This window comes from Notolabrus celidotus, chromosome 13 (genome assembly GCF_009762535.1).
Source record: "Notolabrus celidotus isolate fNotCel1 chromosome 13, fNotCel1.pri, whole genome shotgun sequence".
Classification (NCBI taxonomy): domain Eukaryota; kingdom Metazoa; phylum Chordata; class Actinopteri; order Labriformes; family Labridae; genus Notolabrus; species Notolabrus celidotus.
The window spans coordinates 13957022-13974793 of record NC_048284.1 but is presented as its reverse complement, the minus strand read 5'-3'; the positions used below and the strand labels follow the sequence as shown (position 1 = coordinate 13974793).

At 38.8% G+C, this 17772-nt stretch overlaps 1 protein-coding gene across 2 annotated transcripts; it reads right to left on the bottom strand.

Moving 5' to 3' along the window:
- Positions 1-156: 156 nt before the first annotated feature.
- si:dkey-119f1.1 (uncharacterized protein LOC557127 homolog) lies at positions 157-16322 on the bottom strand. Of its 2 annotated transcripts, none has more exons than XM_034699717.1 (27): positions 16004-16322; positions 15471-15675; positions 14026-14161; positions 12905-13010; positions 12525-12661; positions 10704-10765; positions 10511-10591; positions 10305-10406; positions 10050-10169; positions 9808-9906; positions 9539-9685; positions 9042-9130; positions 8767-8931; positions 8470-8648; positions 7696-7897; positions 7246-7360; positions 6805-6965; positions 6483-6618; positions 5997-6077; positions 5655-5825; positions 3771-3908; positions 3461-3606; positions 3130-3255; positions 2852-2957; positions 2458-2610; positions 909-1006; positions 157-623 (listed from the first exon to the last, which is right to left on the bottom strand). In XM_034699717.1, exons 2-27 carry the CDS (start codon positions 15639-15641, stop codon positions 527-529), a joined length of 3324 nt encoding a protein of 1107 aa, XP_034555608.1. In that variant the 5' UTR covers positions 15642-15675; positions 16004-16322; the 3' UTR covers positions 157-526. The 2 variants fall into 2 exon arrangements, with proteins under 2 accessions (XP_034555608.1, XP_034555609.1); XM_034699718.1 differs by having other exon boundaries at positions 171-623; positions 15471-15658; positions 16004-16090.
- Positions 16323-17772: the final 1450 nt, after the last annotated feature.

Sequence of the window (17772 nt, the reverse complement as noted above, 5' to 3'; positions counted from 1 at the left end):
TCCACACAAGACTGACCTTAATAACGTACAGAGTTTCAAGTTGAACGTTTGGACTTTTATCTCATGAGTGATGGGTTCAGCATCAGGGAAATGTTGATCCTGTCATTGTGTGTTAAAACCTGAAAACTTCCATGCACAAAAAAAAACGGGAGGCACTTTATTTTTTCTTTAGTTTAATAAACACAAAATATTTTGTACATTTTTATCTTTAACCATTTGAACGTTCAGGACATGGAACACACTTTTGTAAATATATAAAAATACTTTCCTCAGTTGGATATAACAGTGCTCAAAACGTTTAACTGGTGCTCCATGTTATATTACAAAAAATTAACACACTTTGAACAATTATTCCTCTTTAAAAAGGACAAATGTTCTCAAATCTGAATCCCACTTAATGATTAAAGACCACCGTAGCAGCACTTAACACTTATTCCCAGAAGATGAGAATCAACACGCCACCCTGCCTTCCTCTCATGCAGGCCTTCTTGGCGCTCGGTGAAGGGTCTGAGTCGTGTCAGGGACACTAGTTCTCCTCGTCTTCACCTCTTTGTGCATTGTTATTGCCCCGATCGGGATCTTTGAGACGAAGGATGCGGATGATTCTGCTCACTGGAAGAGAACTGTTGAAGAAAAAATATAGTGTCTCTTAGATGATGTGGCTAGAGTTTTTTCCCAGCATGCTAAAGTCACATGGCATTTACCCCCCCCCCCCCCCCGTCCCCCCCCCCCCCCCCCCCCCCCCCCCCCCCCCCCCCCCCCCCCCCCCCCCCCCCGACCCCAGTCTTTAATCACAGCTCATTTACTAAGCAAATAAAACAGAGACTCAATCAATAAACCACATCATGGTGGTCTAACTAATCTGTTTATAAAATGTACAAACAAAAGACATGCTGGTGAGTTATTACCCCATGCTCTGCGGTGTGAGGAAAATGAATTGTCTGTAGCGCTGTCCAGCAGCCACCTTCAACAGCATGTCCATCGATATCCTCCTGTTCACCATGTCCTGATTAAACACAAAACATTCATATTACTTTAGAAAATAAGGCTTGAGACAGCAAGGCAGTTTCTTTGAGTGTCATGCATTACCAAGGACCTTGGATCACTTCCTCTCTTCCTTCCAAAGGTTTTTTTATTTTTTTATTTTTCTAAATCAACGAAAATGTTGATTGTCAATTAACAAATCTAGGCGTGCTCAGTGTTGGGGATTGTGTGGTAATATGACTGCTGGTCATTGTCACTCTTTTTAGGGAACACTTTGATATTTCTTCAGCTAGATGTGATTGTGATCAGATCAATAATGAGCACAGGGCTTTATTTAAACTTCAACCTAGTAGCTGGTAGTAGAAAACCTCTAGCAAAAAAATGTTGTAAAACATAGTTGTATATGTAAAATCAAACAGTCTACAAATACAAAGAGTTAAGAGTCTTAAGCACATTTCCAAGACTCCACTGTAAAATTTCTGTCGGAAGTTGGTGTAAGAATTAACTAAACAGCCCCAGAACTAATGGTTGGTTAAAGAAATTATCAATATCTTTATAGACCTTCCAGAGTCCCTGAGCTCCCTTGTCTTGTCAGCCTGCTGGACGTGCCAGACTCCAGCTGCTACAACTACTACTATCAGTCTCACCACTATCATCTCTCTCTCTTCATCTCCCTCTATCCCTCTTTCCAACCCCAACTCAGCAGATGGCTGTCTAACATGAGTCTGGTCCTGCCCGAGGGTTCTGCCTGTTAAAGGAAGTTTGTCCTTGCAGCTGTAACTTGCTAAATGCTGCAAAGTGCTCTGCTCATGGTGGATTAAGATGAGATCAGACTGAATCCTGTCTGTAAGATGGGACTGGATCTTATCCTGTCTTGATGTTGGATCTTAGTTCATAACATAACATAGAGTACGGTCTAGACCTGCTCTGTTTGTAAAGTCTTCAGATAACATTTTTTGTGATTTGGCGCTATATATACAAAGATTTATTGATAAATATTTGCTTGAAATAATGGTCATATGCTGTGTCTATGCTGTAGCTCAGTTCACGGTCTTTTCCATACTGCTGTGAAGCTCTACTACTCAGATGTAAACAAGCACAGATGACAGATGGCATCCCTGTGAAATAGCTTGCCAGTATTCTGAAATAAATAAAGTTATATGTTGGCTGTATCTGGTTAAACTGGCATATAACCGCTTAGTGGAATGCATAACCAAGCAGGACCAAAGGCTGACTCTGCTAACCAATTTGAATGTGTCTACCTGCAAACTCTATGATCTTGTGTTTAGCTGTGTTTGGTCAATTGCGCTCAATTTGTGTTTGTCGTCTGAGTTTTTTTTCTAACCTTTCGATCTGCAAGTTAATTGGGATTTAAATTTCAGCATCTTCTGAACATCCCTGGACACATTCTGGAAATTGAATTGTGATGACATCTATATGATCACAACATCAATAGAAAGTGTTTCTCTTTACCATGAAAACATCAAATTCGTCAAGGCAGCGGAAAGGCGCCTCTGTGATGGCCCACAGAGAGAGGACGAAGCAAACCGTAGAGAAGGAGCGCTCGCCCCCAGACAGGGTGCGCATGTCGCTCAAGTCAGCCTTGTTACCCTGACCGGGCTGCACCTGCAGACAACGAGACGAAAAAGTCAGCTTTGTCCGAGACATCCTCAAATTTGTCACGTCACTTTACAGCACCTGAATAAAAAGCTGCATCAGTAATTTACAAAACAAGAAATTAAGAAAACAAACATATCTGTTCTCTTTTAGACTATAACACTTGATCACATTTGATAACACTTCAATGTAGATTTTCAGAGAGAATATAATTTTGAATATGGTTTGATCATTCAAACCTCCTCCTTACTGAGATGGAGAGAGTTTCATTCTTGTGATCAAAGGTCATACTTCCAGTGTAGCCTCTCTGGGCCAGTGTGCTGTCAAAGTAGTATTTACAGCGAGCTGAGAGGAACCTAGAACACAAAGAGATGCAGGAACAAGGGATGAAATGACTGAGGAAGACAAACGAAAAGAGCAACAAAAGTAATGATCCCTGTGTGACATTTTTCTGACCCCTTATGTTGAAACAATCAATTTTGATTTAAATTTCTTTAGTAATTACAATACGCCCATATTCTTTTCTACCTCCTGAGCTCAGTGTACGCCTGGAGTCTTTGCTTCATGACACTGTCCAGACTTTTGATGAAGCTGTTGAGGTACTTCATTTGCTGAGCCATGCTGTTGTAGTTCTCCAGAGCCTCTTTGTACTGTCTGGGTGTTAGGGGAGATGGACACAAAGGTAAGAGAGAGGAAGATTTACATGTATTTGACTCTTGTGTGAGGGTTCTGTACTTCAGTTTGTCTAGTCACATAAAAACATATATGTACAAATGGTATAAGTGAAGTATGAACTACATATGAACTAGATACCACAGCCTAATTAACACACTCCCATCTGATGGAGGGGTCTGAGTACCTTACAACCTCCTCTCTGTCCCCTTGTTGTTCTTGCTGTGTTGTAATCTTCACTTTGAGACGGCTGATCTCACTGTCCAGAGCCCCGGGTGTCCGCCGTACCGTCATACGCTCTGGACAGATTTCTGTGGCTTTAAAAATGGATGTCTGAACAGCAGGAAAACAGTCAGTTTTTGAGACTCAATGCAGTAGAAACAACCTCCGACATCAGATCAACACTATTCCAAAAGGTGCAAACTGCTACCCAGGAGTTTGATACGCTGCGTTTTGTTCATTGAGGAAAAGATTTCTCTGATTTCAAAGTGACGTACCTGAAGTTCCTGCTCCTTGCTTTCCAGATTGCCCTCTTGTGTCTGTATGTTTCGCAGATGACCGCTGCGCTTCTCGTCGTAATGTTTTTTGTGATGCTTGCACTTCATCATCTCCTGATCGGTCTTATTCAGCTCCTCCTACATGACAAAAGACAAACACAAAAAAGGCAACACCATGACACAACAACACCTTCCAATCAGGGGGCGGCAGACAGCCCTTGCGCAAAGACACTTAAAGGTTCATGATTTTGTTTCCCAGCTGCATGAAATTTGCCAATGTGTCCTCTGTTCAATCCTCTCACTTCGCCACATAGTTCCTGATTTATGTCACAAATAACCTAAGACTAAAGAATTATCAGGTTATATAGCTGTATTTACTACATGAATATTCAAGTTCAAAGCTAAGTGAAGCTTCCCCGAACATAAAGAGTGCAGCTACCCACTTTGGAATTACTGAGCGCCTTGCTTCTTTAACGTTGCCTTCACCTTCACCTCAGCTCAGCTCAGCTCACCTTTTCAGACTCTCTGCTCCCTGGCCGTGGCGACCTGTTGACTTAACTGGATGAAAGTCCCCCAAAATGTTCAACTTCCTGAATTACTCCAACCATGTTCCCATTTTCAAATTAGCAGGTGAGCTGTGTTTGTATGAGGATTGTCAATGACAGCTTGTTGAAACCATCAATACCAACTCAGTGCTGACCGACATCTATACGGACAGAAGCAGGGAAAATCTTGTGGTATAAGAGTGTTGTTATAAAAAATGATGTCACACCTTGATCAGTGAAAGTGAAATTGCTATACACTGCGTTCCAAATTATTATGCGGGTTACATTTTGGTGAATATTTTAAAAACTATGTTAACAGTCGCGCTCAAATTTGTTAGGCAGTCAGATAGTGAATATATTTCTTCAACTGTGTGGTTAAAATGATGCTTTTCGGCTGTATTTAAATATAAATGCAGTATCTGCTAGAAATGAGTGTGCCAAATTATTATGCAAGTTTATGATAAGAGCATAAAACTTGTGAAAATGAAAAATTAGGCACAATTTTTAATGTTCTATTGATTGAAATTAATAATATTTACTACAACTGTATTTAAACTTCAACAAAAACAACAGTTTTCTTTACATTTGTAAACAAAATAGAACTGTTAATGTCTTTGAAACATTTCAAATCTAAAGTGCTTCTCTAATGTCCAATATAACCTCCTTTTCTTTCAGTGAGGGTCAGAGGTCACTGGTAAACTGATTTAGTGAGGTTTCTGATGACTTCTCTGATGACACTGTGAGCTGTACCTTGTATGGCTTTCCAAAGATGCTCTTTTGAGCTGTATTTCTTGCCATTACTGTAAATTATCTCCTTTATTTTTGACCACAAGTTCTCAGTCGGGTTGAGATCAGGTGAGCAGGCAGGCCAGTTCATGAGGCAAGTTATGTGCTCCTATCACCAACTTGCATAATAATTTGGCACGCTCATTTCTGCAGATTCTGCATTTATTTAAAAATACAGCCAAATTACCTTGAAAAGCATCATTTTAACCACACAGTTGGAGAAATATATTCACAACTGACTTCTTGACAAATTTGAAAATGACTGTTAACAGTTTTTAAAATATTCACAAAAATACAACTTGCATAATAATTTGGAGCACGGTGTATATTGAGGTCCTGTCTGATCTCCTGCGGTGCCCTCACAAACCACCAGGGAGCAGCAGCTAACATTTTGTGAATCACCTGCCTACAGCGGTAACATACAGTGCATCATTCCAATGAAGATGTTGTATTACAGTCTGCGGACTTGCTGTAGAGACAGGGAGTGATAATCTGAAACTTTCTTACATCCTAACGCGAAGACATCTGGACCCTTTGATTACATTTTTTTTACCTTTATTGAATCGACCTCCTCCGTGACTGTGTTGATCTGCTCCTTGTGCTGCTTGTACTCCTGCTCTGCCTTGTCATAGCGGGCCTTGAGATCGGCCATCTGAGCCCGTGCCTCATCGTACTCGGCACGCTTTGATGAGATCTTAGAGATGATCTCCTGAAGGTCTTCCTCCTGTAGAAGAGTGATCACAAAGATTAGAAAAAAATTACACAGACTTAGACGTGAATTCTCTAGAAATCTTACATGTATCCTGGGATTTTATCTGGTCAAATATCAATATTTGGTATCTACTGACATAAAAACATCTGATTGCTGTGTTGCACTGATGTGTTTTGTACAAACCAGGGGCCGGAGGTCCTCTGACTGAGGTTCTTCCACATTTTTTAGGTCTGTTAGCTCCAGTTGTAACTTAGTGAGCTTATCCTAGAGAAAAAACAACAACATGTCATTTTAATGAACAGATCAATGAAAACAAAGAATACAAATTTGATTTGATTTGATTTGACCTGAAATAGATTTTTATATTTGGCAATATCATTATTTTTTGTAAATGAACAGTCATGTGTTCTCGCTGTAAATGTATTGCAAATCTGACATTGCAAAAAGGAACAGATTAAAGGTTATTTTGGAGGTACTCTCATTGAACTTGTTGGAAAATGTTATTTTTTCAATTATCAAGAAGAATGAGGCACAGTTTAACACTTCTAAATGCAGAGAAGATAAGTATAAAGATATTAAAAAACTTCAAATTCGCGTCAGAACTATACTAATATAATAAACCTTTCATCAGGGAAACATGAAGGCTAATTTGTGAGAGGTAAGTGTTACTTTGGTTGTCTTCTGCTCGATGTGGGTCCTTCTCAGCAGCCCCTCGTTCTTGTTGACATCTTCATCTAACTTTTTCATCTGTTGCTGGAAACGGTTTGCCTGACCCTTCTGGTTCTCCATCTCCCTCTGCGAGTGCCTGCAAGAGAGAAAGAGAGAAAACATGGAAGGAAAAAGAAAAGAGTATTGAGTCAGACAACAAGGAACAGCTTACAACGACAAACAAGTCAGTTATCAATTTAAGTTTCTATGATATCTATCATGTCTAAGGTCATTTTAGAACACCTCTGGATGCTACCACAGCTGACTATATAAACAGTCTCACCTGATCTCCTCCTCCACATCTCCTGACAGGTAGTTGGCTCTTGTCTGCTCAGCAGTGTAACTGCGGTTATTGAAGATCTGATCTCCATCCTTAGAGTAGGCCTGGGTGCAGTTCTGAGGAGGGTTCCTGCCCTGCATCACTTTACGAGCCTCTGTGCGATTCTACGAGTCCCCAAATGCAATGCACACGAACACACCAGCACACACAGAATGAAAGACAAAAAGTCACACCACATCACATCACATCACGTCAGTCAAAAGCTGCACACAAAGTCCAGATACTAGCAACTTAAGAATCACAACTATCAGTGTTTTTTGATATATATCTATATTAGAGTATATTTTACAATATGGTGCACAAAAAATGTATCTAAACAGTCTTAACAGATAGCTCACATCTCATTCAGATACAACATGCCATGTCTTGTAGCACTGTTTTTACCTTAATGAGGAGAATGCACTCTATACCCCTCTGATCGATCAGGCAGTTGGCCACCACTGGATCCTCAATTTCTAGAGCTTGCAGCACAGAGGGGTAATCAGGGTGATGCACGCCCCTGATACAAAGACAAGAAGACCACTACCGATTACAAACAAATAATATCACACAGCAGAATAAAGCACATAAAGTCATCTTCCCAAACCACTTCTGCTGCATATCAATAATCAGCATGCTAACATGTGTTTCAGCTTATAAACAGGCTGAGAACAATTACTCCTGTAGGTCTGTTGTGCAGAATTTTTTGATACTAATGAAGTTGAGCTGATCTATGATATGGTTCTCAAAAAGCTTTAACCATTAAAACCATAAAATGAACAACCTAAAATATTAGAATAAATTGGTAATATTTTTTAATTATAGCACCTCTGTGACTTCTGTGCATGACCTCACCTCCTTCTTGTGTCGTGGACTTGTTGGATAAAAGCGCTGGTGATGATGGCAGGTCTACGACCAGATGTGAACACCCTGCCCATGAGGCCCTGCAGCACCTTCTCATCATCATGGTTATCACAGGTGAAGGCCTGCAGCTGGCCTTTAAGACATACCTCTACAGCCAGGGCCAGCTCGGGGTCCTTCAGGCTGATAAGGTTACCTACGAAAGGGAAGAAATGAACAAATACAAGATACCTTAGCTGGATAAAAAGATAACGAAGTATTTCTCTCTTTAAGACAGAGTGAGATGTTTATGGAGAGAGAGATAGAAGTTGCGTCTCTCCTCTCTCATCATGGTTAACGTGACATCTCTGGCTTATAAGATGGACGAGCTAACAGGCAGAGTTTCAGGAATGTAGCATGTTGAGCTTTAAGGAAACGTTGCTGCATCAGGATATTCCCAACCACAACGTCTCCATTGACGGCTTCCAGACCATATTATCTGCACAGGGAGATCTCACATATCATACTGGTAGCTGTTTACATCCCCCCTCTGCCAACCTGACTACGGCGTCCAATGTTCTCAACGCTGCCATAGACAGACTCCAGACAGACCACCAGAGTGCCCTCTTTCTGATCTCTGGGGACTTCAACCCTGTATTTATTTTCTACATAGCTTTTTGTTGAATTTGTATAACTTACTGTGTATAGAGCAACTGTAATGACTGAATTCCCCCCCTGGGATAAATAAAGTATTTCTGATTCTGAACGGATAAAAGGACACCAACTTACCCAGAGGTCCTCGGGGTTTGTGTTTGAACCTGCCCCTGTCATAAGCTTCCTGAATGGCACCGAGAAGTGCAGGCATGTGTTCTCCGAAACGACGAAGGCGATTGGACCGACTACTCTCCAGAGTCAGCAGGTTTCTTCTTTTGGCTTCAATGGATCTCTGGAGCACCTCATGCTCTCTCCTGAAGGCAAAATGAGGCTGATGTTGTTATACTATATCAGCTTTGACTTTCCAGTATGGGCAAGGAGCTAAAATACAGAATTACACTGGTCTGACGGTTCGACTCTCTGATTCCATACCTCATCTTTCCTTGTTCTTCCTTTGCACGACTACAGGCATTTTGATACTGGTCAATCTGCACACCCAGAGTGGAGACATGGTGACTGAGGTCCTCCAGCTCGGCCTGTATCTGCTCCATACGCTCCGTCCTGGCCTGGCTCTCCGCTCCTGTTGTCTGGTTGATGCTTCAGGGGATGGACAAAGAAAAGCGTATGAGAAACACTCAAAGAAGCACAGTAGGGGGAGGGGGGCATCAATACATAAATGAAGTGACAGTCCAGAGATGAGGTCATACCTCAACTTGAGATCGTTCAATCGTGAGGACAGCTGAACTTTGTCCTTCTCCAGGTCTCTCAGGTTCACCTTGCATCTGTGGACAGTGACCTAGCATACAAAGTGATGGAAGAATGGAAACACTGGTCAGTTTTGTGTTAAAGTCTCTGTGAACATGACTTGGAATATTTTAACTAACAAATTACAAAAAAGACCAAAACTAATACTGAAACTAATAAAAACTAAACTAAAACTAAGCATTTTCAAAAAATAAAAACTAAACTAAACTAGCAAACCTGCCATAAAAACGAATTAAAACTAAACTGAAATTGAAAACAAAAAGTCAAAATGAAAAAAATAAAAAAACTAATGAAAAATGCAAAACTAGAATAACCTTGGTGCCGAGTAACAAAATATCTGCATCATTTATATCTTTTACTCCTACACTCTAAGTTCTGGGTATCAGGAAACCAAGCGGCTCCGAGCTGTCGGCTAAATAAAGCACAGTGTGACTCTGACCTCGCTTGACTTCAGCTGAGTGTTCTGTCTCTGGACTTCGGCCTTCAGCTCAGCACTACTGGGCTGCAGCTCCTGGACTTGCTGGGTAATTCCCTCCAACCGTTCTTGGATCTGCCTGTGCTTCTCCTCGGCCTCTGTGACCTTTCTCTGTATAAAAACAAATCCAGAGAAGAACAGGGGTTATAGGTGTCACTCTAAACATAGACATATGTATATATGAATTAACCTTTTCTTTATATGTTATGCTGAATATCTCAGATGTAACCTACCGTCCATTCATCCACCTTCTGATCATATTTCTCTGTATCACGTCTGTCTGTCTGCAGCTTCGCCTTTAAGGGCTCTGACTGCTTCTCCAGTTCGGCCACCTGCAGTGTTTAAATGAAGGTTTACACACAGTGTGCATGAATCATATTCTTAGTATTTGCTGCACTACTCTAGTTTCAGTGGGACATGAGGGAGTGAGTTCAAACCAAATTGTGAATAAATAATGGGGAGTAAAAGGCCTCACCAAAGCCCAAGCCATTTGCTTCTGCAACTCCCCCAGCTTGGTTTGCATTTCATCCAGTGACGACAGGCTCTTGTAACGCTCTTCTTTCTCCAGGTACTTCCTCTTCAAGTCTTTCAAGCACTGTCATGGTCATGTGTTCAACAAATACAAGACAAATACTGTAATCAGAGAGATTTAACAGTGAATTGAGATGTAAACAGTCAAAATCTGGTCAAATATATGTCAACAACGTCTTTATATATACATGATCCTTACTTCACTATGCTGCTGGATTTTTTCTTCTGTGACATTCTTGGTGGTTTTGATGTAGACAAAGTCCTCTCTCATCTGCTCCAGCTGGGTAGCTTTCATAAAAAACTGCAGCGGAAATCATATTTTAGGAAATTGCAATGTGGATGTAAGAAACTCAATCAACTCCAAAAATACATAAAATATTCTCTTTTGTAGTCACATGTAGTTACCCTATATTTATCTCCCTCTCCTTTGGAGTGCAGGAAGTATTTGCTCATCTCTTGAGTCAGAACCGACACCGGATTGTTGACCTTTTAAACAACAACATAATCATACGAGTAAATCCCACTGAAGTCACTTTTTTTGATTGTTACAATTTTTTTCGTTTATCACTCTACCCAAAAAGATTTGCAAAGCTTATACCTGTATGTTAAAATTGTCCAGGATGGAAATGAGCTCCTCCTTCTTGGTTGAAATAATTTGACCTGTAAGAAGCAGAAAAAACATAGTGATGAGTTCCTGATGATAAGAGAATTATGTAGGCAGCTACAGGAAGTGATTTTTAAAATACTGGCATTACAAACATGTGTCTTGTGTCCTTTTAATACCGTTGGCTCTTATTGTTGTTGTTTACGCTTGTGAGAAGAAATGGTGGCTGAATCATTTTTGATTAATGTTTTTTAAAGGATCAAATTAATGACACTGGTTTTATTAGCTACCTAAAGTTGAAAACATGTCCCTGGAGCTCTTTGTGATGTAATCAAATGTCCTCTGTTATTGTCAACCAGCACTCCAACTTAAGAAACTAAGTTCAGTAAGTAAAACACAAACAAGTTTTTGTGTTTAAAAGGCTTTTACAAAATATTTTTTTTTCATTTCGATGAGAAAGTTACTCTGATTAACATTTCAATACCAACATTGCTTTTTAAGGTCCGTGCTTATTTAGCTTTAAAGGGTCAGAAATAGTTCCTGGAAAAGTGTTAACAAAAATTTGTCCCGGTTGTTACACATGTCTATCCCATTGTCTCCTTCCGTCTTGATTTCAAATGACTTGTATCAACTGCAGCTTCATAGAGTTCAGAAGCATGTGTTACTAGCTCGCTTACAATGGTTGCCACTAGATGGAAACACCAACTACTGCTCACTTGTTGCTTTCTAGGGATATCCCGATCTGATTCTTTGATAGAGTATCTGCCGATACCGAGTCCCGATCCGATACTTGTATTTTCCCTGATAATAGAGCTGCACAGTTTTTCAAAACATCTTTTTAACAAAAGTAAAGTAACACAAATTAATCAAAAGATGTCTTCAGCTTATCCCATATTACATAGCTCAGCTAGCAATGTTTTAAAATTCACATATAAAATCAAAACTCTCCACAGAATGGTGTAATAGCTTAATTTAGCTTAATATTCAGTCACAACAATGAATCCCAATTTATGAATCAAAAATGTACACGCAGGAGGAGGGCAGAACGGCAGGACGGAATTTGATTGGTTTAAAATTTTGGGACCCAAAAACGGTGATTGGTCGGTGTTTTCCCAGGTTTACTGCGGCTGTAGATAGCAGCTTTTTTTTAGCTCTTTTTTAAGAACACATTATGTATTGATTGCCATCGGGACGTAAAGATCATTTTAACCAGTATAACAAAAAGTGTATCTAAATCTGACTACCAACCCCAGCTTTAAGATCGGGATCAGGACATCCCTATTGCTTATGTTTACTGATGTTGTGTATCGCTAACTTTCTACAGCTCACATCAATGGAGCAAAAGAGGACATAACTCAGCTATGATCTGTAACATTGGACGATCTCAAGAACTTGCTGAATTGAGCAACCCCCCTCACCCTCACCCACTCTTTCTTACACACACACACATACACACACCACTACATTCACATCACTTCACAACAACCTTTAACTTTTCTTTTTTCTTCTTCTTCTGGACCTGGTTCTTAGTAGTTTCTTTTTAGTTTGCTGTTTACGTTTTTCATATGCTCTGACCTTTGTTGATCTAACTCTGTATGTAACTGCATAAATGATAACACAAATTTGATCACAAAAAAGGGTCAGAAATGGTTTTGAAGTGATACATGAGTGGTGAACAATATGAAATTATGTATTTTATGTTAGCATTGTAGCAGTAGTCTCTTGGAAAAACTCTAAAAGCAAAACAAAGAACAAAACATAAATCACACAACAACCAAAATCACAATCATCCAGAGATGTCTTCACGCTCTTTACCTGACTTAGCTCTCAGTTTGTAAGTCCTTAACCCCTCTCGTGTTATTCTCAGGTCAACAACGATGGCAGAACCGTACACCTCAGATTTATATGCATCTCTTCCTTTGTTGCGCAGGGTGATCGACACATCTGCTGAGCTGAGAAAACAGAGAAACATGCATTGAGTTTGCATAAGATACTTATGACGAAGAGTGCTATTCTTTAAATCAATGAGAGAAAAATATATGTGATGTATTCTCAATTTGGAAGTACTAGTAGGTAAAAAGCATCTAAAAGAAAGATCTGTTTAAAGAAAATGTTCAATACAGAAGAGAGCAGCTTCATCATCAGCTTCATGAGATAAAACACAAGAACAGAACAAGATGTGGTGCCCGGTTTACCTTTCTCCTTGCTTCACAAAACCCTTCAGGGATAATCCTCTGTTTGTTGCCTGTGCATTCCCACCTAAAGCAACTATAAGAGCGGTCAGAATGGCACTCTTTCCACCTGTCACACAGAAAACAGACAGAGTGAGAACAGAGGGTATAAAGTTACCCCATAGTACAGCCCTCTACTTTGTACCTATTAATATATAATAGCGATAAATACCCCAGCACAAGTGGAGATGTAAGGCACAGATCACATTAATAATGGACAGATCTTTAAAGAGACAAAATTATTTACATGATGGCCGCACTTACCACAGAAGAAGATGTAGAGAGAACCCCAATTTAACAATATGGGATGACTTATCAGTAGGGTTGCAAAATTCAGGGAATTTTCAAAGTTGGAAACTTTCCATGGGAATTAACAGGAATTTATTGGAATAAACGGGAATAAACCAGGAATTTACTAAATTGAAGGTTGGCTCTTAATTGGGAACTTAAAAAAAGTTGGGAAAAATATATTTTAGCATAATCCTGACTAAAACAACCAGATTTCATGCAAGTACAGTTGAATATCTATGCTATTCCTCAACCACATGCACATAACACACTGCTTACTGCAGGGCTATTGAGGCCACACCCCCTACATGCACTGTGCATTCCACCATGACATGCAAAGAGGATTTCTAGAATCCTGCAGAGGCTAGGCTGGAGAAGCTTGAGGGAAGATACTTTTTATTTGCATGTTGAATGGGACTTTTTTGGAGGGAGAGGGGCTCTTTTCATTTAACATTTTGAATGGGACCTTTTTGGGATACCTTTCCATTAAATTACCCTCAATTCCCAGTTAATTCCCAAAATTCCCATGGAAAGTTTCCAATTTGGAATATTTCCAAAATGCCCTAGCTTAACTTCCCATGGAACATTTCCACCCCTTTGCAACCCTATTTGTGACCTCTGTTTTGATAAGTCATAGATAATAAACTTATAATAATAAGACATGTAATTGTAGTACAACAACTTTAAAAACCAGTCAGTTTCAATACAGTCTCTGTGGGAATGATGGATCCCTTTGAAACAGTAGCAGCTGCATACATTAGTATTCCTCTTATCATTGTCTGAATGGTAACACTTACTTCCATTGTTGCCAACAACAAAGTTGACATTTGAACCAAAGGCAAAAGGTCCGAGGTTGGAGTGGCACATGAAGTTCTTCAAAGTGATGCTCTCCACAATCCCTGCATCACTCACCACCTCTCCAGCACGGAGCATCTAAACACAAGTCATCAAGATAACACTGTTTTTGTGACATGCATTTGATTTCATTGTAATGGAAATATCTGCACTATAATTAACTATGTCAGTCTCAAATAATCACAACGATAGAGTCAAGCACGATGAAGTAATAATATCAACAAAAGTGCACACATGATGTTTACACCCAGAAACCTTCAAGTTAATAATAATTTTCCTGGTATACATATCGCCAATAATTTATTAGAGAGAGTTAAAGTTACAACATTTCTGGGAGTTCTCATTGATGAAAAGCTCACCTGGAAAATGCACATAGATCACATTACCAGTAAAATTGCAAAGAATATTGGAATCATCAGAAGAATCAGACAGTTGTTGCCAAGGAAAATTCTTCTTAACTTGTATTACACTTTAATTTATCCTTATGTATCTTACTGCAACATTGTTTGGGCTAGCACCTTTTAAAGTAACCTTAATGGTATTTGGTCTCTGCAGAAGCGTTTTATTAAAATGATCACATTTTCCAATCGATTCAGTAGTTCTACTCCTATTTTTCAATCATTACAAATCCTCCCCATCTTTGCTCTTCACTGTCTACAAACTAATATTTTTGTCTTTCAATACATTCACAACTTACTCCCAGTAAGCTTTCAGGATTTATTTCAGTTTAACTCTCAGATCCATCATTACCAAACAAGGTTTGCAAATAAACTCCATCCAGCTTTCTTTTGGACAACATTTTCTCAGTTTTCCATCAGATACAGAGGCCCTCCCTTTTGGAACAGTTCACCTGGTCTAATAATAAGTAACACAAATTTAAACTCATTCAAGAAACAAACCATAATATTTACGTTAGTTGAGTTAAGTAATGCAACATGATACAATTATTAATGCATATTTACAAACACATAATCTCCCAACTTTCCTAACTTATAAATAAATATTCTGTTCTTTTGTGTTTTGTCTGTTCTTTTAACTTTCCCTTCTTTTCTTTTCATCATTGTTTCAAATATGAATCCCTCTTATTAATCTTTTTTTGTTTTGCATGTAGATACTCTGTTTCTACGTTGAAACTTTGCCTTTGTGTTGATTATTTTCTATGAAGGGCCACTCAACAAGCCTGTTAGGGTTTTTTTGGCTCCTCCTGCACATAACATATTAGTGGTTAATTTTATTATTTAATTTTATCTGTTATATATTGGCTCGTGTTATTGAATATGCAATGTTTGTTTTGTACTTTGATATGTGCAATAAATAAATAAATACAAGTAAAACGAGCTTGGATGACACAGGACTCATTTGTAATCACGTTACAAACACTACACACCTGTCTGCTTAGTAACTCATCTTCCTCCTCATCACTGTGATTTCCATTTGCATCGGCCACCTCTTCTTCATCTTCATCCTCCTCCTCCTCCTCCGGCTCCGGCTCCGGCTCTTCCTCTCTCACCCGTTTGTGGGGTTTGTAAATGCCGGAGCTACTTTTTCTTTTAGACATCTTTGGCTCCTAAACTTCTGAAAGTGAAAGGAAACTGAAAGGAAACACACAGCGTACTTCAGAAACTCGAGCCAGGCTTATAGTTGAATTATGACAGATAAAACGACACTGACAGACATTATAATACTCCCTTTAAAGCTCTGTCGGCTTTGTTAAGTGTGTTAGCTTTGTGGTGGGTAAATTAAAACCATGGCAATTAATAACATCAGGCTAGCCTAAACTAGCTTGTCTAGCTAGCTTGAGCTACACGTTAAGCCCAAAGTTCATAACTGTATTGTCAGACAGCAGTTGGGTATGCTGCATTAGGTGTTGCGTCGGTATCTCCAAGAACTGGTACGAAAGCTTGTATTTTGACAACTCACCTTCGGCAGTAGGAGGTAAACGCACACAGCCCAGATGGAGGGGATACAAACAGACCACTCATCGAATTCGCGCCCTGTGTTCTCATGAAGTCTCGCGTGAATATGCGAGATTGACAATCCAGCACAAAGTACACCAAGAAAAAAACACTGTTGCAACTTTTTGGTTGAACAAAACCTCCTATTAGGTAAACAATATTCTAAAGTAAATTAAGGAGAATTTATTAAAATAAAAAAGTTAATTATTTTTAATGTTTTTCATGTATTTCAGTGCAGAACCGGCCCTAACTGAGTTGGTGCCCCAGGCAAGATTTTAACTGGTGCCCCTTGTCCTATAACTACAGACGAAGATTAGGGCCACTGAAAAAAAAAAAAACTTAAGGTCAAAACATTTTTTTTTAAATTATTATTCTGAGAATTAAGTCAGAGTTCTGACTTTTTTCTCAGAATAATACTTAAAAAAGTATTTTGACATTGTATTATTATTTTTATTTTTTTCAGTGGCCCTAATCCTCTTCCGTATATAACCAACTCCAACAATCACATCACATATACACTGAAAGACAACTGACATCCAGCTTTATGTTTTACAGGTTACCTTTGTTTGAAAATAAAAATGACCTCTAAAAGAACTTTAATAAAAATGTTCTTTTAGAAAATACCATTACTAAGAAATATATGGTATATAAATGATGACACAGTTATGGGATGTTGCACAAATACTGACATAAATTATAGGTATTGCACAGAGGTAATTATTGCACATGTTATTAGTTTGCACATGTAATTATTGCTTAATCAAAAAAGAGTCTGGAGTAAACCTAGTGACACTCAGAGTGATGTACTTCAGATACTACTTTATAACCCCTGCAATTCCATCTAAATTCCATTGTAACATTGTATATATCTAAATTGTATTCTAGCTTTATTTATCTATTTTTTTTATTTTTACTTATCTTATTTTATTTTATTTTATTTTACTTATTGAAACTTCTTCTTGATTGTACTTATGTCTGGGTTGCTGTAACAACTGGGGGGATCAATAAAGTTATATATTATCTTATCTTATCTTAATTATGAACAAGATTCTTCTCTACTTGCCAAAGATATGGGGGGGGGGGACGACAAATTATTTCACACTGTTTCTCCCATCTGCCAGAATTTGTATCCCCACCCAAAAATAGACAGGTGAAGCCTGACCATCAGATGATTTGTTTTAAAAGTACTTCAGATACTACTCCATAACCCCTGAGATTATGAACAAGTTTCTTCTCTTAGCCCTAAATAATCTAGATGGTGTCAAGTAAATTCTATTGATTATCTTGAATCGAATTAACCTGGTGCGAATGACTCATGACAAATATTTTAACCTGTGCAAGACATCTGTCCACTCTGTATCTGTGAATGCAGTTTTCCCATGCAGTTTTCAAGGCACCAATTGTGCTGTAATTTTATAATAAAACAGAATAATACATTGAAACTTCATGACCCCTCTCATAGGTTGAAATAAATAAAGAGGCTGTATGTGAATTCTCAGGAGCTGTTGAAGATTGAAAATTTGATGTCAATAAGCTATGGATTTGCATGTTCGCCAATACTGCTGTTTCGGCAGCTCAAATTCGTCCTGTATGTTATTGAATAACTTAAGTTCTTGTCCTAGTTATAAATCACCAAGCACTGCAATGTCTCTCTTCACCCATTCACTCCAATAAAGCAAAGTCTTACCTATATGTAGACCAGGATTATACCATATGCTAGAATAAATGTTCAGG